The sequence below is a fragment of the Polypterus senegalus genome, chromosome 9 (genome assembly GCF_016835505.1).
Source record: "Polypterus senegalus isolate Bchr_013 chromosome 9, ASM1683550v1, whole genome shotgun sequence".
Lineage (NCBI taxonomy): Eukaryota > Metazoa > Chordata > Cladistia > Polypteriformes > Polypteridae > Polypterus > Polypterus senegalus.
Window position 1 is genome coordinate 158,005,839 of NC_053162.1, and position 22,630 is coordinate 158,028,468.

At 37.9% G+C, this 22,630-nt stretch overlaps 3 protein-coding genes across 10 annotated transcripts in view; 1 reads left to right on the forward strand and 2 right to left on the reverse strand.

The window, feature by feature from the left end:
* dcps (decapping enzyme, scavenger) overlaps positions 1-5,007 on the reverse strand; it is a 51,959-nt gene extending 46,952 nt beyond the window's left edge. The window contains exons 1-2 of the mRNA XM_039764076.1: positions 4,739-5,007; positions 1-166 (exon numbers count right to left, since the gene is read on the reverse strand). Coding sequence (XP_039620010.1) covers positions 1-166; positions 4,739-4,966 — 394 coding nt within the window. The 5' untranslated portion in view covers positions 4,967-5,007. The remainder of the gene's footprint in view (positions 167-4,738) is intronic.
* LOC120535904 (toll-interleukin 1 receptor (TIR) domain containing adaptor protein) lies at positions 88-15,506 on the reverse strand. Of its 7 annotated transcripts, none has more exons than XM_039764082.1 (5): positions 14,605-15,241; positions 13,055-13,097; positions 9,865-10,449; positions 7,525-7,810; positions 88-166 (listed from the first exon to the last, which is right to left on the reverse strand). In XM_039764082.1, the coding sequence occupies exons 2-4, from the start codon at positions 13,059-13,061 to the stop codon at positions 7,563-7,565; spliced, it is 840 nt and encodes a 279-aa protein (XP_039620016.1). In that variant the 5' UTR covers positions 13,062-13,097; positions 14,605-15,241; the 3' UTR covers positions 88-166; positions 7,525-7,562. The 7 variants fall into 7 exon arrangements, with proteins under 7 accessions (XP_039620016.1, XP_039620014.1, XP_039620013.1 ...); XM_039764080.1 differs by lacking the exons at positions 88-166; positions 14,605-15,241 and adding exons at positions 13,741-13,829; positions 15,473-15,489 and having other exon boundaries at positions 7,059-7,810; XM_039764079.1 differs by lacking the exon at positions 88-166 and adding an exon at positions 13,741-13,829 and having other exon boundaries at positions 7,059-7,810; positions 14,605-15,240.
* Positions 15,343-22,630, forward strand: part of cry5 (cryptochrome circadian regulator 5) — a 19,765-nt gene continuing 12,477 nt past the window's right edge. Inside the window, exons 1-4 of one of the 2 annotated variants that reach the window (XM_039764074.1) lie at positions 15,343-15,452; positions 15,785-16,001; positions 18,326-18,520; positions 20,720-20,838. In XM_039764074.1, coding sequence (XP_039620008.1) covers positions 15,787-16,001; positions 18,326-18,520; positions 20,720-20,838 — 529 coding nt within the window. In that variant the 5' untranslated portion in view covers positions 15,343-15,452; positions 15,785-15,786. Of the gene's footprint in view, positions 15,453-15,598; positions 15,697-15,784; positions 16,002-18,325; positions 18,521-20,719; positions 20,839-22,630 lie in introns of those variants that run through there. The other variant, XM_039764075.1, reaches the window with a different exon arrangement.

Genomic DNA, 22,630 nt, shown 5'->3' on the forward strand with positions numbered 1-22,630 from the left:
CATTTAGGTGAGCATGTGGGAGTAAATGGTAGGTGCTGTAGATGTCATTCCTCATTTGCAACTTCAGATCAGACGTCTTAAGCAGTTCACCGAGGGTTTCTTCCCGGAAGGGGGTTTTCTCCAGGATTAGCACTGCTTCTTGTCCCTCATGTGTGCTTCCACCCATCTAAGAAACAGAAAGGGACACTGAGTGTGAAGTGTATGCGCCCAAAACAATACACTAAAGGAAACTAAAGATCAACAAGCAGTTATGGAATAAACTCAAAATAAACACTGTACTTCTGAGGAAGTTACCTTTTATCATATCAGAAACTGCACACGCAAAGACATTTTATTCAATATTTTACTTTAGCCTTAAATTAATTTTTGGTATCACCAGAGAGCTACCACTGACATTTAAGCGAGATTAAAATGCAGAAAGATTAATATCAAATCGATTTCACCTTAGCAAAAAAAAAAATTAACAATTAATGGCCACCCTTTTAAAAACATTGCTGATTGTGTCTACTTATACATCACAAGGAAGAAACAAAATCAAATCCTTACAGCTTACAATCCAACTGGCTGGGCTAATAGTAACTGCAGTAAATGCACATTTTCAACTAAGTTTATTTTTGTATAGAGCTTTCCACCAAATAGGGACGCACATTAGGTTTACAGCAATAATCCACCCATTCATCCGTCTTCCTTCCCCACCTATCAGGGCAGGGTTACAGGGCAACTGGGGGTCAAAGGTGAGAACACCACCCGGACAAGGAGCCAGTCCATCACAGACACATTTACTGTACACACACGGGCAATGCCACTTCACCTAAGCTGCATGTCTGTGGGACCGGACTGGAGCACTGAGAGGAAACCCACACAGGCACAGGGAGAACGTGTGAATTCCACACTGTGAGCATCCAGGATGTGAACCCGCAGTCTCGTTACTGCAAGGTAGCAACACGACCACACCACCACCAAGGAGCCCTGCTATCATAAAATAACAGAATATTTAAACGACACATCATTTACACAAATGACCTTGAACACACAGAAACAGTGCTATTACAATTTGTTTAACACTGACAAACTTTTAAAACTACTAACTGAACGAACTGAAATACATCTAGCTGACAACAGAGAAGATGAAATTAAAACTCTGCTCAGGGGTCAACATGTGAAGTTACAACTCCACTGATCTGAGCCACCGAGCCGTAAACATGTGCCATCCTACTCCCTAAGGTGACATTTCCACAATATTAAAAGTATTTAAACCATCTGAGTGACAAACATGATTTTGGAAGATACAGTGCCAAAGGGGTCTGTGGTGCAATCTTACTACACAACTTTAAACCTAGAAACATACGTCTGTTTCATCTGTCAAGTCCTTACAAATTACTATAGCTGAAACATTATGTTTCTAAATAATGTGAAATTAATTTTTGCCCTTTATCTGTTTATGCCTACCGATGTGACCCTTCTTTTAAATCAAATGGGCCCCGTCATCACCTGCAACCAATTTAAACTGCACAGGATGCCTACAGACAGGACTTTGGGGACATCCATTATACCCATTTCTCCACAATGATGACCAGTTCTTAGGACCCTTAAAGATCACCGAGCACTTCTAGACCTCTGGGTCTACCACCAGAGATGGGGCTTTGGTTACCTGTTATAGGCTGGAGCAACTGTGATCATGTAGTTCACACCCTTAATCTGCTTTAACAGCACCCCCCGACAAGACATCACACAAGAGTCAGAGGAAAATTAAGGTTATTTTTTATCTTATTTATTAAAGAACAGAGCAAAATACAATAAAAGAAGTTGATATGAGAGTAATACCAAATACAATACATGAGCTTCTTTCCTTTCTAATGTATAATAGCCTCTATAGAACAATTGTCGATAATTAAACAGGTCTTAGAAACCAGTTGCATTAATACAGAGATTCTGTTCTTCCCTTCATTCTTTAAAATTGAATACCCGACTCAATCGATTCTCCACATTATTCATAATTGTAATTCTTCAGAACAAAAAATGGAAAATTTAATTTTTTCTAACTATCTTTAGTCATGAAAGGGAATTACGGTGATTCTGTAATTATTTTTAGCACTTGTGTTTTCTTTATATAGTAAAATTAGTAACATTTAGTGTGTGTGTGTATATATATATATATATATATATATATATATATATATATATATATAAAATAGATAAATGTTAAAATACACATTTCTTTACATGACTAAATGTTTTAATTATATTACCATGTCACTAATCCTAATTGTACTTAAGATCAGTCAAAAGACTACTGCTTAACTTTAGCTTACTTTAAAACTTTTGTAAAACAAACCAATTTATTGTTTAATTCAATATTTTAGAGAAGAGAGCTTTAGTTAGGACTTAGACAATGTGGAAGGAGCTGAGCTCATCAAAACTGGCAAACTGAACTGTCAAAAGATTACAGTTTAATATTTGATTTTTAGGCCTTGAGTGTTGCCAGCTGACCAAAATCAGCTCTTTGGCTAAGCTTCTGCTAATGGCGCCAAGTTACCTTGTTCTCTCGACAGGGTTCAGGAAACTAATGACACAATAAATATATATTTTACTAGATATGCATTATAACTACAGATATCTGGTGTGTTTGCTGGTTGACATTAATTTTTCAGCTTTCTTGAAATTATTATGGTTTAGGGCATATTGTTTGGTATCTGAAATGAACCGCAGGGATTAACAAAGTATATCAAATAAAATTAAAAATAAAAAAAAAACTGGCCCCAGCCTTCCATCATCCTAATCAATTTAAACAAATTCAGAAAACTGATAAACAGGGTTATTGGATTATTCATTATACAGTATTCAGTTATTTATTGCATATCTGCTATTCTACGATTTTAAATCCATAAAGTCCAAAATACTCTTAGTATTACATAAACTAAAAAGTAAATTAAAAAAACAGTAAATGTCTTACCTTCACTCACCGGTCTAATAATAATTCTAAATAAGCACATTTGTTTGACAGACCAACGTATAGGTTACTGACATTTGATAATGCTTGCAAGAATTTTGGTATAAACTTCTCTAAATTTTGTTATTAACACATTTCCTTTATCTTTACAACAGGGAGCCATAAACAATGTAAACATTGCAGGGAACAATCACCATGTTTTCATATGATCCATTTAGGGTGTTACAGATGTAGATGTCAAACTTTACAACCCTTTTATTGCGAGGAGTTCATTACAATTTACACTTCCATTTACTTATATGGCTTACACCTTTATTAAAGATGCCTTAAACCATTTGAAGTACAATTGGTAACTTTGTTTTGGTTTTCCAGTTGGAGCACAAGCAGGTGACATGACTTGCTCATGGTCACCCACTGCCAATAGCGGGATATGAACCCATAACCTCAGGGTTTAAGGTCTAAACCCTCAACCACCTGCTTTCTCCTTCCATTGTTCTCATTTTTACTGATATTCAAGTATTTCTTTAGACCCAACTGACTTCACCTTTGTTTCAGCCTGATGTGTTCTGCTGTTATGGTTCTTTCAAATATCGCTATTTTTAATATACAGTAGTGTCCACTATTTTGATTACTACTCCAAAAGCGGCTGTTTAAAGAAACAGAGGTCTTAGTCTAATCTCAATACTGTATAGATTTTGTTTATGCGTAAATTGTACTTAAAATCAAGCAGATGGTATAGACGGTGCCCTCCATAAGCTCCAAGACGGCATTCTAACGGGACAAAAATTAATACCATGCATTGAATTCAGCATATATACATATATAATATGCTATCAACATTTAGATTTGGTCAGTACGAATAGCTGTTGATTGACCTGCTGATAAAAACTGCCTCTGAATTCACTGTATTATAAAGGTATCGAACGAACGAAGAAGAAAATGTGTGTTTCAATGTCAAACAAATTCGATTTTAAATGCACAGTGAATTTAAGGAATTCCACCATGCTAATATTTCTTTGCATACCTGCTTTAACGTAAAAAAACTACCAGTTATTCATTCGTCCTTTCGATCAAAGAACACTTTTCAGATCAGGACAGATCAACTAGCTGCACGGCTCAGCGAACAACGCGAACTTCTCCCATCCTCTTACAGGTCGCTCCAGCCAGTTTTATCAATCGAATTTGCTTGAAATTCACTTGCAATGCTGTGCATTTTAACACCATTTTGTACAAAATAAAACTGTACTACTTAAACGCCTGTTTTAAAATTGAACTGTACTACTTAAACGCCTGTTTTAAAATTATTTCCAGTTCTCTCCAGACGGGAAAAGATTTAACTACAGCGTTGACATCAACGTGGTGACGTACAGAATCCAATCAGAGATTGAAACGTCATCATGGCCGTACTGGAACGTGTTTCTATTGGTGACACATTAGACACACTGACCGACGCACGGTCCCCGCGTAATTTTATGGATGCTTCCAGGAGCATTCAAGTAAACGCAGTACAAATTAAACAGAAGTGATCCGGATATTGAAGCCAGTTAAAACCAGGATTAGAGCTGCGAACCGTACCATCCTGAATGTTTTCTGAACGTCGGAGAATAACCAGAGGAGAAATAAACCTGAACATTCAATGCTCAAAAATGAAAAAGGTGGGGATTGAAACTCTGGAGCTGTGAGGCTGCGGTAGCAGCAGTAGGACCACTATTACGCCATCGTCTCAAGCCACACACAAGAGTAATTTATTCTATGTGCTCCAAACCGAAGCCCTTTGTTGAGCCGCACCTTGCCGTGAATGAAGATGGTTTTCTCGCGAGCCGATTCGCGCAGGACGGTTTGGGTGCAAAAGCCATCCAGTGTTAGGCCTGATTGCTCAGCTGTAACCCCTTCCACCTGATCATCGACCCCCACTTTGGATCGTTTCTCTGCTTCATTTCTGTTGTTATCTTCTTCTCTATCACGTTTCCCCATCTCTGCCATTTCCAGATAGTTCGTTTCTTTCTTTGTGTCCATTCAAATCGCCCACGTATGAATGACGTAAAGTTTCAAAAGATATACAATCTCGTTATAGCGCCTCCGCTGGATGGAAGCCTTTGCTTGGTCACAGGCTTCACTTTTTCTTTTGGAGCCGTTTCGAACTGAACTGTAGCTGTAATTCGCATTACACATTCAAAAAGGATAAGTGATTTCTACTGCTAAATGCGACCGATTAAAAAAAAAATTATGTTCATAAGAATTGCTGATTACCACTTTGAAATTGCGTGTCCCGCACCTCTTGACTCATCCTAAAGAGAAAACCGCACATATGATACACCATTCAACTAGCGACTAGCTTTTCGTGACCCCCGCCCCTCTAGAACCGCAAAAATCATTATTGTATTATAAGTTGTGTAGGAAATTACACCCTTATGATGATGAGTTAATATGCATTTCTGCAAAAACGATCAGGACATGCATGCCCCAAGTAGCAACCCGGATTGGCAATGTAGGCAGCGGAGTTCCGTTTCACGTCATTTCAAGGTTGCCAAACAAGAATATGATATTTGATTCTTTTACCGGTGGTCCTTATTCTGGTGCATCGTTAGGATTTGCAGAGGTCTCTGTGATTTTACAGACTTACTCGAATTACTCGGATTTTAAAAAAAAAATGAAGTGCGGTGGGGTCTTTGTCCCTAATGACCATTTCGCGATTTTTTATTGAACATGGAGTATGAAATCGAAAAAGAGAGGGGTTCTAACTTGTTACGCGATTTATATATACAATGTATAAAATCGGAGACAGCCTTTCGCGCAGTGATCAGGAGCTTATTTAAATAGGATAGACAAAAAGTTCAGGGGCTGGATGCAGTATTTTAGGGGCTAAAGCCTCTGATGCCATACATCCCCCACGCCACTGTCCTAGCCCTTTAAGAGCCACTCTGACAGTGTTACAATAACAAATTTCAAACATTATCACGTGGGTATCGTTTTAGTCTATTTCAAGGTCAGGGATTGAGAATATGGTATTACTTTTGATCTTTTACTAGGGATCTAACCCCTCAGTGAACCATTATCCGTGGATGAAAAAAAAATCAATTTTAATATTTACACTGGGCACTAGATAGGAACCAACTCTAGACAGTGTGCCAGTCATTCAGGAGGCCCACACACACAGGGCCAGTTTACTTACCAGCTAACCAAACCTGAATATCTGGGGATGCAGGAGGAAAATTCATACAAATACAGAGAGAGAACATATAAATGCCATATGGACAACAATGGAACATTAGATATGAATCCAGGATGCCAGATCCATGAGGCAGCACCAACTGCTGCAATACTGTGGCACTTTAGCTGGGAGAGGGATACAGGGTTTCAAATGACACTTAAGAATTTAACAGGAAACTGTACACAACTTTATTTGTACTGCTTGTTAGCCTATTTCCAAAACTCAGTGGGTGGTTCCATAAGTATGATAAAACATGCCAATTCCTTTAATCTAAAGAAGATGAATTTCAGGCAATAGATTATTTTATAAACATGATACATTGTCTTTAAATTGTGGAATTATTTTCTTTAATAGTTGCCATGAAGGCCATTTTTGCCATATGATTGTAAAGGTCTGCATCCAGCAAAAATTTGGACCAGCTCAAATTTCTAATATTTCAGGAGACTGATGTGAATATTTTTTTCCAAGTTAAAGTCTGTTTTTTTGTTAATTCAATTTGATGTGAATGCAGTAATAATTGCAGAAAGTCGTCAAATCATATTAGCCGTTGATTTTCAACACATTAAACCTTGAACATTTATGCCTGAAATTTAGAAGTTATCAGCATTATAAATAACAATGGAAAGGTTTTAGCCACCCATGATCCTTAAGTGGGTAAGCAATGTTACTGGATGGAAAAATGAGCACATGTATTAAAAAAGAAGTAATGGTGCCGCTCCAAAGAGTATCAAAAATACTGAATGCAAATCATTTTGCTAGAATTATATTTGTAAAGGCATCTTGTTTAGGTAAGACACGGCAGGATATGACATGGGCACAAGAAAATTATTAAAGAAAACATTTAATTTAGGAGACAGACTATGCCAGTATTTAGAAAAAGTAATTTATGAGACCCTCTGCATGTTGAACTTCAAATATATATTTATTTTCTAAAAAAAGTAAACAGTTAACATTTAGGAATTGAGGAAGAGTGTCTGCCAAGTTGCATATGTGCAAAACCATCCATCTATTTTAAATCAACTTTTGCCATGTATCTTTCATAGGACACTTCTAGGCTGCATAATGCAGGATCTAATTCAGAACTGGATGCCAGTCCGCTAAAGGGCATGCATGGCAGGCCATATCAGACACACGGTTAGGCCAAAACCAACCCTGGATGAAGCACCAGCACATATTATGGCATAGCTACAATGAGTAAACATTCCAAATTAGTTCAGATTACTATGTGGCACAGCATACAAGGAGAAATAAAACTGAGTTGAATAAAAAGAAATCATCAGGAAACAAGCAAAGAAAACTTAAACAAGACCACTTGATGATTTACTTCCATTATTCCTTTTCTGATAGTAGCTGAACTTCTAACCTGTGATCACAGAAGATGTAGTAGGGAAACTCTTGTCCTTAAATGGAATTCTGTACTTTTTCACTGGCCTGGACTGACTCTGACACCCAGTTCTCATCTTCAATAACAGTGGCTGTCATGTCTGAAAGACACACAGTGACTGGATCATCGAGGTTCACTAATCTACATTCTGACTCTGTGATTTCTGCTGCAGTCGTCTGGCTTTGAACCAGTCTAGAGCCACACATCTGACTGCTTGTACGAATTGTTTCTGTAGGGTGGTCCTCTTTGCAGAGTTGTTCCAAAACTGAAAAGAAAAAAAAAAAAAAATTTGATAAAGAATAAAAGGAATGTACAAAGTATGTGACCACGCAAAAATGTTTTTCTGCCTTTATCAAAAAGAGGCACTTACACAACACACTTTATTAGCAGACTGAGGCGAGCTGTGTGTCAAATTGCACCTAAATCCATGACTGTCAGAAATTCTATTTTATTTCTATTCTTGAAAAATACTTTTGAACACTTTGAAATCGTGTATTTTTTGTCTGGTGTAAACACAGGTACAAGAAAACCCCCAATATGATCTACTTTTTAATGCATCCTGATGTCTAGTTATGTAAGATGTTGAACTTTTTGGGGAACCCCCCCATTTTTTTGCCCACTTCACCTGAAAATCCCTCTCATGTATAGGCCATTTTTGGACCATATTTTGTGCAGGATATTACACTTTTGTGAAAGGGTAAACTAATCAGAAGGACTTGAATTTCTGCATGCCACATTAACAGACGCCAGGGTTCAGCTCCTAATGGGATGTGAGGAGTGACAGTTTCATAAAACTTGTAAAAAATGAGGATCATTAATATAGGCACGTGAAGTGTCGCTTTATGCTTTTTTTATTTTGTTGATTATGAATATGATAATATTTTTGATATTTGATTCTTTAATGGTGGTTCTAGACATTTAAGAGTCCCTCCTAGAACGTTAACAACAAAATTTCAACCATAATATTCTGGGTATCACTTTAGACTATTTCAAGGTCAGTGATTACAAATAAGATGTTATTTTTGATTATTTAGTAGGGATCTAGGCCTTTATGGAGAACTTTCAGATGGTAAGAAATCATACATTTCTATTAGAATCGAGAATATTTAAATTTTGTTTAAATTGAAGCACACATTTTAATATTTCAAATATTTGATACAGCTCTTCTTGTTTATTATGTACTTCTTCCTTGTGAAGTAAATCATTGCATTTCTTATGAACATCTCGAATTACCGTGGCTTATATGAAATTCAGATTTTTTTTATGGACTGATTTTGCTTTTATCAGGTCAGGTCAGGGAGCATGCACTGGTACAGAGAGTTGCCGCACACAACACATGACAAAAACAGCTCGGGATCCTGGCTGGCAACCCCCCAGGCAGACACTCTGTCCAGTCCCACACTCTGGAAATGACCCTCTATCTGCCGCAGCCAGGCGTTACCCTTGGCCTGCTCCAGCCACTCGGGTCCGCAACAATGAGGAGGATCCTGCGATCCGGATCACCCTCGGGGAATTGTGCCACATGGCTGTAGTGATGAAACTGATGCTCCCTCACAATGTAGGTAATGTGGTTCATTTGGGACTCCATGAGTAACCGCTCATTCGACACAAAGTCAAACCAGCAGTACCTAAGGATTCCCCAAAGAGACACAGTAACAAAAGGAGTCCAGGTCTTTATGTCAGGTCACTGGATAGCGTCCATGTCTCACAACCATATAGCAAGACAGGAAGCACCAGGACTCTTAAGACTTGGACCTTCGTCCCTTTGCATAGATATCGGTAGCTCCACACACCCCTTTCCAGTGACCTCATGACCCCCAATGCTCTGCCAATCCATCTACCGACTTCATACGAAGAGTCACCAGTGACCAAGGTATGTAAACCTCTCAACAAGGTCAACACTCTCTCCGCAAACAGACACCCTGTTGATGGCTGTGCCCAAGAGGTTATTAAAGGCCTGGATCTTGGTTTTTATCCAGGACACTCACAAGCCCAGACACTCAGACTCCTCGCTCAGTCTCTCAAGAGCCCCGATCAGAGGCTCCATTGAAAACACCATAATGCATATCAAAGCAGATGTATTAAAATTTGGCAAAATCTTTGGAAACTGCATATGGACAAGCTAAAAACCAACTGATGGTAAAATATTTATCAGCATTTATTATTTTTGCTGTGGGTATCTCGAGTGAAATATGGTTTGGAGGAGAGAGTGAACTTATAAAACTATCTAGTGTGATATACACTGGAATTCCAAAGGTCGACCCCACCCTATCACTCTGATAACATCATCAGCTACTCTGCCAAAAATAATATACTCACATTGTAACACTGCCATATAAATTTTGTGGTAGCCATTCTCCTGGTCTCTAGTAATGTTGATATGGTAGAAAAAGCGAAGCTCCCGAGGATACTCTGAACGTGGCAGTCGTAGAAGAATGGGGATGATTCTGCCATCGGGCATCGGTGCTTCGGCCAACACCTGATTCATTTGGTATCTACACCAAGGGTCCTGTAAGAAGCTGTTAGTGATAAAAAGTGCCCAGCAGTGGCTACTCCCCACAGCCTGGCATAATTCGCTCGGGATGGCCCCACCTGGAATAGAGTCCCTTAGATACAAAAAACAACGAATGCCTTCAGGCTGTCCTTCAAGATATGACACAAGGCGCTGAACCTCAGGGAGATCATCCTCACTGTGAAATACACCCAAGTCATAATCCCGCTGCCAGCGGGCCGCGCAAGTCAGCTTCGGCTTTTGCGGAGAGCAGATTGGTGGTATGGAAACACCATGGGTGGCAGAAAAAGATTCATTATTGCCTGAGGACAAAGAGGAAGATGCAAATCCAGTAGGTTTGGAACTTGACTTTACATCCTTGTGGAACTTTTCCCGAATTCTCCGAAACCAACCTGACAAAATAAATTAAAGCAGAAAAAGTTATTTGTGTAGAAAACACCAATATACAGTACAGATAGAATCAGACAGTACAGTTGTTTTAAAGAGTTTGTTTAGGCAGTGTTGTCCTAATTTATTATCAATAGTAAGACTGGGAGAAAAAGATCAAAATGAAGTTCAAGTTACACTCAACATAATAAGTCATATTAAACAACAACCGTTCTGATGTATGTAGTTTAGTGTCCAAGTAGTTTGGGCCTGAAAACAAATGATCACAATTTCAGTCTCACCGCAGGTTCATAATGACCTTATACCTTATACTGTAAATATGTCATTCAACCAGCAGTCCCCATCATACTAAACTAATGCTCTGTCTAATATATTAGCAACACTGGATGGTGCTTGGAATTACAGAAGTTACAATAAATAAATCTTAATTATTTAATTTCAAGATAAATTTAATGCAGATCAAACACTGTCTTAAAATAAAAGTGGGTGGATTTGTGTGTTCTTGCTATAAGAGAGAATTAAAATTTGAATCTAGACTTTACATTTCTTTTTACGTGTGGATCCTTGCTGGTAATATGAGCTGCCCATATCCATCCAAACTCCCTCAGTGTGTTTAAGAATCATTTGAATACTTTCCTATCTTGTGAATGTTTGCCTAATTGCTAATGGTTTCTTTTGATACTTGGCTGTTTTTGTAGTTAAGGTAAGGTTCTTAGTCTTCTGCTTTAACTGGTTGAACCTTTGCTTATTTTTAAGGTCTAGACTCCAGTCTTAACAAATTTTCATAAAAGATTCTTAACTAATGTTCACTCGGTTTTGTTGACCCTATTTGTAAGTCACTTTCTGCTAAATGAAGCAATATACGAATTTACCCAGTAAATTTAAATCTATCCCCAAGGCTCACTCAGAATATGGGACCAATGTAGGAAGCATTTTAAGATGGAGAATCTTTTATTGGTGGCCCCTCAGCATGAGAACCACCTTTTTCAACCCTCGCATACATATGCAGTTTTTAATATCTGGAAAAGATTTGGGATTAAAATTACTTAGAGATCTGTACATAGACAACATCTTTGCATCCTACAAACAATTACATTCTAAATTTAACTTTCCAGCAACACATTTCTTTCACTGTCTTCAAATCAGAAACTTTGTTAAACAGAACCTGCCTGATTTTCCTCACCTCCCTCTATGCTAGAAAATATACTGATCAGTGTCAAGGACTTAGACAGCATTTCTGCAATATATAAAACCATTTTACAGTCCCTCCCTTTCAAAAATTCAAGAGGACAATGGGAAAAGGATCTCTCACTCACCATATCAGAAAAGGAGTGGAAGGTAGCAATGCAGAGAATTCACTCGAGCGCCATATGCACAAAGTATTCAATTATTCAACTCAAAATTATATATCCAGCACATCTGTCTCACTTGTCCAAACTGTTTCCAGGGCAAAATCCAACCTGCGAACGCTGCAATCAAGTTCCAGCCTCACTGGGTCACATGTTTTGGGCCTGCGCCAAATTAACATCATTTTGGACCAAAATTTTTAAATGCCTTTCTGACAGCCTTGGTGTCACAAACCCTCCTAACCCATTAATAGCCGTGTTTGGTGGACTCCCAGATGGGCTTAAAGTGGAGACGGAGAAACAAACTGTGATTGCCTTCACTACACTATTGGCACGTAGACTTATCTTGCTCAACTGGAAGAATCCTAACTCTCCCCTTTTAAGCCAGTGGGTAACTGATGTTTTATACTATTTGAAACTGGAAGAAATCAAATTCTGGCTTAGAGGATCTGTGCAGAAATTTTTCAAAACCTGGCAGGATCTAATCAATAACATTTTAGAATAAGCTTTTAAAGCACGGAGGAAGCAGATTCTCTCCCTATTCCTTTTTTTCTTTTTCTTCTCCATGCATCTATATTCACTTATTAATTTATCTATTTACTTATTTTTACTAGATTTAAGTTTTATTCTGCTGCCCATGCTCTCTTTCTCAGGGGTGGGGGTTGATTTGCTTTCAATCCTATTCTTGTAAAATTGATCTACAGGGTGGTCCAGATTTAAATTATGCAGATCGTCTGGATGACTTTGATTTATGCGGGGACGATTCCATTTCGGCGCAAAGACGATTCTTCATGTTGTCAGTTCGCACACTTCTCGATAGTCCGGGATTTTTCGGGTGTTTGTCTATGTATTAAACTTAATAAGTTATAGCATAATGAAAATTGCACAATTAGATCTGGACCACCCTATATTTGTATGGAATGTTGTGTAATTTCAATAAAATAAAATAAATAAATAAATCTGTCCCTAAGGCTTCACTCAGTTCAATTGATTTTATTTTACCAGTTTCCTGTTACAGAACCTTTGCTTTTGTAAAATTTGAATATAAATGCCTAAAAATCATTAGGAAAAAAATAAAATGTCAGTAAAAATTCATACTCATAACACTGCTAGATTTTAAAAACCTACTTCAAATCTGTTGGGCTCTGCATAAGAATAAACCACTTAAAATGTTTGTAACAATTTTTTAGGCAAGCAGATGTTAATAAAACAGCTGGCACAGCTTCGAGCAGCACAGGAATTAATTTATAACTTTCAAACTTACCAGCCATATTTTTGAAGAGACATTTCAGATTTCAAAAATGGACCTGGACACAATATAGAAAGTACAGAAAAATAAAAATTTAATTAGTAACATTTTTTTTTTAATTTTCATTCAGTTTAAGAATACAAAAACAAGAATATTTCTGTGCACTAACAAAATAAGCAGGTTATACCCAGAAACTAAACAACATTTGCAATGGACTGACAGCTTGCGCTCATCTTGCACCCAGCACTGCCAGGATAAACACTGCCTTATTGCAACTCTGAACTGGATAAATAGGTTATGAAATGGATCAATGGATAACATTTTTGAATACACCATAATGCATGTATCTTTCTGGTTCCCTGCTTTCAAATTTATGTTAACACCTCACAACTGTGCACATGCTCAGAACCATTGAAATAAAGCCACCCTTTACTTTATACTAGCTACGCTTACCTGTTAAAGAAGGTAACTGAATACGTTTTAAAAATCTGATACCTGATACCTCTTGCCTTACGTGTACCCCCAGTGTTCCTCATGCACCTGCCCTTCGTTTCCTTGAATGCCTCAACCTCTCTTACCTGTTGCTTCTTTCCTCAATCACTTTCCAGTAAAGCCTGCTTCTCAGAGTGTCATTTCAAGACACTTTTCTCACTTCCTATCTGCTTTTTGACTACTAATAACTGTAGAAGGCCCCCCATTACCTGCTGTGAAAACATCATTGGTATTCTTGTGAATACTTTCTGCTTTTGAAGGCAACTCAGGTTGCACCTCATTAGTATTTAACGGCGCACTGTCAAAAAAAAAAAAAAATTAATTAAAATTGTCAAATCAAAAATTGAACTTCACCTGAAATCATCATCCCTACCACTGAGCCACAAAAAGCCAAACTGATCAATCAGATTGGAGGGACTACACACATGCACACACACAAACAACCAGTAGCAATTTATTAGATAGATAGATAGATAGATAGATAGATAGATAGATAGATAGATAGATAGATATACTATCACAGTGTACACAATATACAGTAGCTTTATTCTAGGACCTTTAGGAGGCTAATACTGTGGTCGATATCATTTTACTTATTACGCAGTGGTCATGGAGAATTCAGATTAAGGGATGGAAGCTCATTTATATCTGATCCTGTAAAACAGTAACAATTAGTAAAGTGGAATCTAGATAAAAAATTAAAACTCAACAGGATCACCCAGACACCTATCAACCAACTATTTTTCGTTCAGTCCGGAGACTACCTGAAATCATCATTTTGGACCAGTTACGTTTTTGAAAAAAAGAAGTCAGAAGATGGTAAAACTGAGATTAATGCTTAAATTTCAAATTATTATATACGATACTGTCCTAATTATGCTGTAGAGATTAAAGGGCTGAAAGAAAGTTGTGAGGGATATATTCCTAGGAAATGCTATAATGTGGCTTTCTCCAGTCCGAAAACAAATACTGTACTTAATAATAATCAAACCCTGAAGTAACAATATAGTGGCACAAGAACAACAATGTGACCATAACCCACCTGAGAATTTAACTACTTGTTTTGGACTCACCGAAATACACAGAAAACTTTTACATTCCACACAAAATGTATGCTCGCGAACAAAAGTTGAAGCTATTACTTTTTCGGAAATGCGCCCAATCTGCGAATCAGGCGGCGTTGCTGAGTTTGGTTGAATTCTGATTTCTTTTTTCTTTTTATGCCGTTGTATTGCAGATCCTCTTCAGTGCCAGGCGAGCAGGCGCAGCAAGTCTTAAATTGACTACTGACGCGGGTGCCACATATTGCAAAAACTTCTTCTCTGTCCCTTGGTACGGAATTTCCTTCCCACTGACCTGTTAGGTAACTTGTTCAAACACAACTCCACAGCAGTTAGGTTCCCCGGTTCTTGTGTTTTTTCTTGCACACATTTTTTACTCAATTTTTTCTAAAATCAAGCTATTAGAAAATACTTTAAAAACTTTCACCACATCTCCCAATTGTCACGCAAGCGAGAGCGATGATGCAAATTTGAAAATAATGCAACGTGGGCTAAAATCAAAATCGTTACTTAAAAATGCTGTTGCTATGAAAAGCTAAAAAAAAATTAAAATATATGTAATCCATAACTTTCCATCAAATCATAATCTAAACGTAACCGCATGTTAAAAAACATCTTAATGCTAAATTTTGCTTTTCCTTCCCTGCTTCGCGTAATTAACACCACCCGACGTAGCGATCTACCAATTGGCTGGATCGTGAGCTCACCCAAATGCGTTCTTTTAATTGGCTAGATGTCGGAGTTCACATCTTTCATAACAGAAACTGGCAATGCGACGTGAATAATTTTAACTTCTCACTGTTGTTGTATACGCTCACGAATTCTTTTTTGAAAAAGAAAAAACAAATCAGCTAAGTGAGGTAAGTAAGCATCAACCCACCGTTTCTGGAGACGTAGAATTCGCTGTTTTTTTTATGAACGTGCCTCCTTTGATGCAAAAAAAAAACCAAAAAACCCGAATCTGCCCTGGAGCAGGATTGAGTAACACACGGAAGCACGTCATGATTAAAACTGCAAACCGTACAGTTTTTCTTCTATTTATCTAGTAGAAGCCTTTATTTCAAATAATTTACGGATCAAAGGTCTGCAGATAGCAGTGTAACTGTAAGAGTACTAACTTGAAGTAATAATTAAAACAGCAAGTTGAGTTGAGTTTTGTGTACTTCATTTTTCTCTTATTGAATCATTACAGTCATGAAGCATAACTCAATACACTGGTTCCGCAAAGGGCTTCGTCTTCATGACAACCCCGCATTGCTGGCAGCACTTAAAGATTGTGCAGAGATAAGACCAATCTTCATCCTGGATCCCTGGTTTCCAAAAAACATGAAGGTGGGCATTAACCGCTGGAGGTTTTTGATCGAGTCTCTCAAAGATTTGGATTGCAGCTTGAGAAAGATGAACTCTAGGTGAGTATCGCACAACGTACAGTACATTCTGTTACAGGATTCCTAGTAGGCAGTGAGATGTGAGGCACAGGAAAATAGGTGCTGTCTATCCATTTCATTCGTTGAGGGACTGAGGGGTGCTACAGTAAATCCTGGAAGCATCCAACATATGAGAGGAAGTGATCATTGATGGGATGCTGTTAAATCACAATGCACCGTAACACACACCTGAACTCATTCATACCTTTCTAATTTTGAATCACAAGCTAACCTAAAACAATTTTTTTAAAATTACAATGTAAAAACATTTCCTTGTTGGCTTCCTCTGAGGCCTTTCATTTTATAATTTACTCTTTTAACCCTCTAATCTATACACTGTATTACTTAATGGTTGTGTGTTGGGAACTGACAGAAATCCACCTGAACTGAAGGTTCTGAGACATGGAAAATTCAACCCTGACAGAATGAGAAAAAGACATTGACAAAAGTGAACTCTGGGTAAAACAATCTCCTCCTATCAGATAAGATAGGGTATAGACTTGGAGGTGAAGACTCACTGGTAGGTTAAGTAGGATGCTAAAGATATTGAAACATATAGTGCGTTATTTTGTTTTGGAAAATGAGAAAGTAAAGTCACCTCATTTGACAGATAACTATCCATCCATCCATCATCCAACCTGCTATATCCTAACCACAGGGTCACGGGGGTCTGCTGGAGCCAAACCCAGCCAACACAGGGCGCAAGGCAGGAAACAAACTCCGGGCAGGGTGCCAGCCCACCGCAGTGACAGATAACTAGTGATTGTCTTTGTTTTTTTCTTTGAGATATATAAACCAGTGTATGTGTATTGGTATTGACATTTACTAAACTTATTCTTTAAGGAATTGCGTTGAGAAGTACAATTTTCATCGAGGTATTTCAAATAGACCATACTGCACAAATGTCTGAAATTTTAAAATCTCCCATTGGATATCGCTGGCGAATTTGCAAACTCATCTGTCTTAAAAACAGAGAAACATTTGTAGAATCTTCAGTTACAGATTAGTTTACTGTTTCATGTTTTCATTGAGGGAGGTTACTTCTACTTGAATATGTTGTATATTTTCCACTTTTGCTCATCCAACAACCGCTCCTGATAGCAAAGTGGATCCCCAATACAAGTTAAGCCAAAAGCCAGGGGAGGCATCCGTGTGCAAGCCGATGCTCCACCAACTCGCTTCTCCTGCTGCTTGGGGTAAATTAACCATAAAGGTTAAAAAAGCAAAATATCTCTAATATAGAAATAATGAATGTAAAAGGAAGGCAGCACGTTGGTGCAGTGGTAGCGCTGCTGCCTCACAGTAATGAAACGTGGGTTCACTTCCCAGGTCCTCCCTGCGGGGAGTTTGCAGGTTCTCCCCGTGTCTGCGTGGGTTTCCTCCCACAGTCCAAAGACATGCAGGTTAGGTGCATTGATGATCCTAAATTGTCTCTAGTGTGTACTTGGTGTGTGTGTGTGCCCTGCAGTGGGCTGGCAACCTGCCCGGGGTTTGTTCCTGCCTTGCGCCCTGTGTTGGCTGGGATTGGCTCCAGCAGACCCCCGTGACCCTGTAGTTAGGATATAGCGGGTTGGACAGTGACTGACTGTAAAAGGAAAGGAATTATGTAAGGCTTAATCTGTGTGCACAGAGTGAACAAACTTATTTCCATTACAATAAAGACAACCTCTCGGTTACATTTTCTGCACACTGTAATGATTTAATAGTTCTCTTGCACTATAATTAATCAGTAAAGCTCCAGTCCTGCTCTCCATTGTGCACTGAAGCAACCATCAATTTTACCTTGAGCTTTCAACAGAGATTTTAACTTTCCATTCAGTTCTTCTTTCAAAAATATTACATAATTAAAACATTTGAACAACAGTTAAACACAGATCCTCCACAAACAATAACTAATAATAGGACATCCGTTGATTAGAATCCGCTCTCTGTGAAAAGTGAACCTCATGCCAAGATAGTTTTCTTAGGTATCCCTAGCAAGTCGGTTGCTATGAAATAGTTTCAGCTGTTCACTTTATTAAACTCTGGAGTCTGTCTGATGCTTTGGAAGCTTTCTTGACTAGTGTCTATATTATCAATGGACTAACCATCCACCCTTTCATTTTTTTTTTTTTAAACTCGATTTTTCAGCCTCAGCTAACAAGAACCTATCCTGGCAGCAGTGAGCTCAAGATAGAAATCGACTTTGAAACCAATGACATCCGTCTCACGGGGAACACTCGGGCATCCATATCACCTATAGAAAAAAGAATGAATACTTTACATCTTTGGATCTTTAAGTTTTATGTGTAATTCTTTTTTTCTAGACTTTTCCTTGTGCGTGGTAAGCCTGTGGAAGTATTCCCACGCCTGTTTAAAGAATGGAGAGTGACTAGGCTAACATTTGAAATTGACACTGAACCCTATGCCCAGCTGAGGGATTCTCAGGTTGTGGAGATTGCAAAAGAACACGGTGTCGAGGTTATCCAAAAAGTCTCCAATACACTTTATGACACAGAAAGGTAGGGGACTTACTATGAACAATGCATCTTTGACCATATTGTATGCTTGTAATTTTTTTTTTTTTTTGCAATGAAATGTTATATAGTTACTTTTTCATCAGTAAGTTAAATTATATAATATTTGTTCAGAACAGGTCATTTAGCCTATTTAGTCAATGTCTCCAGAATATCACAGAGTTAAGATTTTAAGGCCCCCAAGGCATTCAAACACTAGGAAGGGGAACACTTTATAACCCTTCTGAAAAATTACCATTAACCAGCTACCATTTGTACTGTGTGTGTGTTTGTTTATTTTTTGTTTTTGTTAAGGAGCTGATATAAAAAAAAAAAAAAAATCAGTAGCCTTTTAATGGCTTTTTACACTGACTGGTTGTTGATAATGACAAAGCAGACTTGTGTCACTTTACAGTAATATCACAATAGTTTATTTTCCATCCATCCATTATCGAACCCGTTATATCCTAACTACAGGGTCACGGGGGGTCTGCTGGAGCCAATCCCAGCCAACACAGAAACAAACCCCGGGCAGGGCGCCAGCCCACCGCAGGGCACACACACTCACACACCAAGCACACACTAGGGACAATTTAGGATCGCCAATCCACCTAACCTGCATGTCTTTGAACTGTGGGAGGAAACCCACGCAGACACGGGGAGAACATGCAAACTCCACGCAGGGAGGACCCGGGTCTCCTAACAGCGAGGCAGCAGCGCTACCCACTGCGCCACCATGCCACCTAGTTTATTTTTATATTTTAAAATAATATTGTGACCCCATTTTGTAATAAATTACAGTTGATGTTTACTTTTCTATTTTGAATAAATTACATTTGAAATCAAATTTTTTCAAAGCAAAAATGTGTCAGTCCATTACACCTAATAACACGAACTCTTTGACTCAATTCACCCCACTTAATCTTAAAATCTTAAGAAAGAAAAAACACTCTGTTATGGTACATAGTAAATATACACATGGATGAAAATCTTTTTTTTGTTTTTTATTTTGGGGCTACATAAATATATTTGGATTATGAGGTAAATGTACAACAATAATTTGTTAAACTGTAATACACAAATGCTGATTAAACATATTAATTAATCATGGGTAAAAATAAAAACATACTCTGATTTTTGCAACACTTGTTTATTATATGAACATTAGACTCTTTTTCTTCAACTTGTTCAGCTTTCATGTAACTCGGGCAGAAAGAAAATTTGGCTGGTTAGGACTGTAGCACTGTAGCCAGATATAACATGCACTTTCAGCTGAAGGTTCTTGCTTAAAATTAGTGTAATTCAGCCTTTGAGCACTTCTATCATTAAGAACTGATGAGAACTTTCTGGTTTGTATTGTGCTGCAGTATGGTGTGTGTGTGTTTTTGTTTTTTATATTTTTTTTAATATGACAGTTCTTGCAGATTGTACTGAACACTTTATCTGTAACACCATGAAAGGTTCAATGAGTTTAATACTTGGTTATAGGAAATGTGGAGTATGTATTTTTTGTGCTATTATGAATGAAATACACCACTTCTTCATTCCCACAGAAGGCACTATATAGCCTTGGTAAAATGCCTGAACATGGCACAAACATATCAACATTTTTCCTCATTATACAGTAAATCAATGAAAAGCATTGCAATATCCAATTCCTCTGCTCAGCCATCTCCACTCCAAGTAAATAGCCATGATTCTACAACTTCTGAATTCTGTTCTGATTATTAAGTCAAGATAGCCATCAGCAACCAATTCTACCTTGATAAACTAAGCTAAATGCTACAATTTACAACGATTACGCGTGCCTGCTGTTGCTGTTGTGTGCTACATTCTAAACAATTTTTATGTATTAAAATTGATTATTATTTATATCTAAAACTGCTTTTTGGTTAAAGTAAAATATTACTTATTTTGATGTTTATGAAGTTATATAACACACATTTAACGTTTTGCCTCTATACTAGCGTCTTTCTTTTCAAACCTAAATATGTAGAAATATTAGTTATCATCCATATGAAGTAGTCAGATATTTAAATTCTCTCTGTTGTATTTGGTGGTATCCAAGGTTTTTCATATTGTCTCTGTTTTCTGAATAGCTTATATCCATTTATACTACACTTTGTGTGCTCCCTAAGTATATATTTTTAAATAGTGTTTTATGCTGACAAACATTTCTAGCTGATACCTTTTTATTTTCATCAGGATTATTCTGGAGAACAATGGAAAGCCTCCACTTACCTATGTGAAGCTTCAGGGCCTCTTATCTAGATTAGGTCCTCCTAAGAAGCCTGCACCTTCTCTTAAAGGTGAAGATCTCAAAGGTAAGATGTTGGAATTGAATTGAATGACTATGTAGTATCACATGTAATTGGGCTCAAGATACTGTATATATCACTTAGTAGTATACATATGACTGGACCACTATATATCTTTAATTTTTTTACCTTTGAGCGTTTCCATTGGGCTAACTTGCTTTCATCTGCATGTTAAAATATTAAGCTGGCATAACCAAAAAATCAGGGATGGATCCATTATACAAAAAAGTGTATAGTTTTTTCTTCAATCTTAGCTCAAAAATTAGAAGTTTGTAATAAACACACCTCTTTTAGCAAATACTTAATCTGAATGGTAATGTGAGGAGATTGCAAGTACAGTTTTTGCCATTAGGGTGGATGTTCTTCTAGTATCGGTGCAACTCTAAATATATATATATATATATATATATATATACAGTGGGATGCAAAAGTTTGGGCAACCTTGTTAATAGTCATTATTTTCCTGTATAAATCGTTGGTTGTTACGATAAAAAATGTCAGTTAAATATATCATATAGGAGACACACACAGTGATATTTGAGAAGTGAAATGAAGTTTATTGGATTTACAGAAAGTGTGCAATAATTTTTCAAACAAAATCAGGCAGGTGCATAAATTTGGGCACCACAAAAAAAGAAATAAAATCAATATTTAGTAGATCCGCCTTTTGCAGAAGTTACAGCCTCTAAACGCTTCCTGTAGGTTCCAATGAGAGTCTGGATTGTGGTTGAAGGTATTTTGGACCATTCCTCTTTACAAAACATCTCTAGTTCATTCAGGTTTGATGGCTTCCGAGCATGGACAGCTCTCTTTAACTCACACCACAGATTTTCAATTATATTCAGGTCTGGGGACTGAGATGGCCATTCCAGAACGTTGTACTTGTTCCTCTGCATGAATGCCTTAGTGGATTTTGAGCAGTGTTTCGGGTCGTTGTCTTGTTGAAAGATCCAGCCCTGGCGCAGCTTCAGCTTTGTCACCGATTCCTGGACATTGGTCTCCAGAATCTGCTGATACTGAGTGGAATCCATGCCTTCCTCAACTTTGACAAGATTCCCAGTCCCTGCACTGGCCACACAGCATGATGGAACCACCACCATATTTTACTGTAGGTAGCAGGTGTTTTTCTTGGAATGCTGTGTTCTTTTTTCCTCCATGCATAACACCCCTTATGCCCAAATAACTCAATTTTAGTTTCATCAGTCCACAGCACCTTATTCCAAAATGAAGCTGGCTTGTCCAAATGTGCTTGAGCAGACCTCTAGCGGCTTTGTTTGTGCTGTGGGTGGAGAAAAGGCTTCCTCTGCATCACTCTCGCATACAGCATCTCCTTGTGTAAAGTGCGCCGAATGGTTGAACGATGCACAGTGACTCCATCTGCTGCAAGATGATGTTGTAGGTCTTTGGTGCTGGTCTGTGGGTTGACTGACTGTTCTCACCATCCGTCGCTTCTGTCTATCCGAAGTCTTTCTTGGTCTGCCACTTCGAGCCTTAACTTGAACTGAGCCTGTGGTCTTCCATTTCCTCAATATGTTCCTAACTGTGGAAACAGACAGCTTAAATCTCTGGGACAGCTTTCTGTATCCTTCCCTAAACCATGATGGTGAACAATCTTTGTCTTCAGGTCATTTGAGAGTTGTTTTGTGACCCCCATGTTGCTACTCTTCAGAGAAAATTAAACTTACAATTGACCCCCTTAAATACTCTTTCTCATTATAGGATTCACCTGTGTATGTAGGTCAGGGGTCACTGAGCTTACCAAGCCAATTTCAGTTCCAATAATTAGTTCTAAAAGTTT

Bases quoted from the DNA above. Each gene is read 5' to 3' on its own strand.
- LOC120535904 (XM_039764082.1), bottom strand. The intron at 7,811-9,864 runs GTGAGTATATTA...TTTTCTTTTCAG, and splicing joins TTATATGGCAGTGTTACAAT to TTTTGGAACAACTCTGCAAA.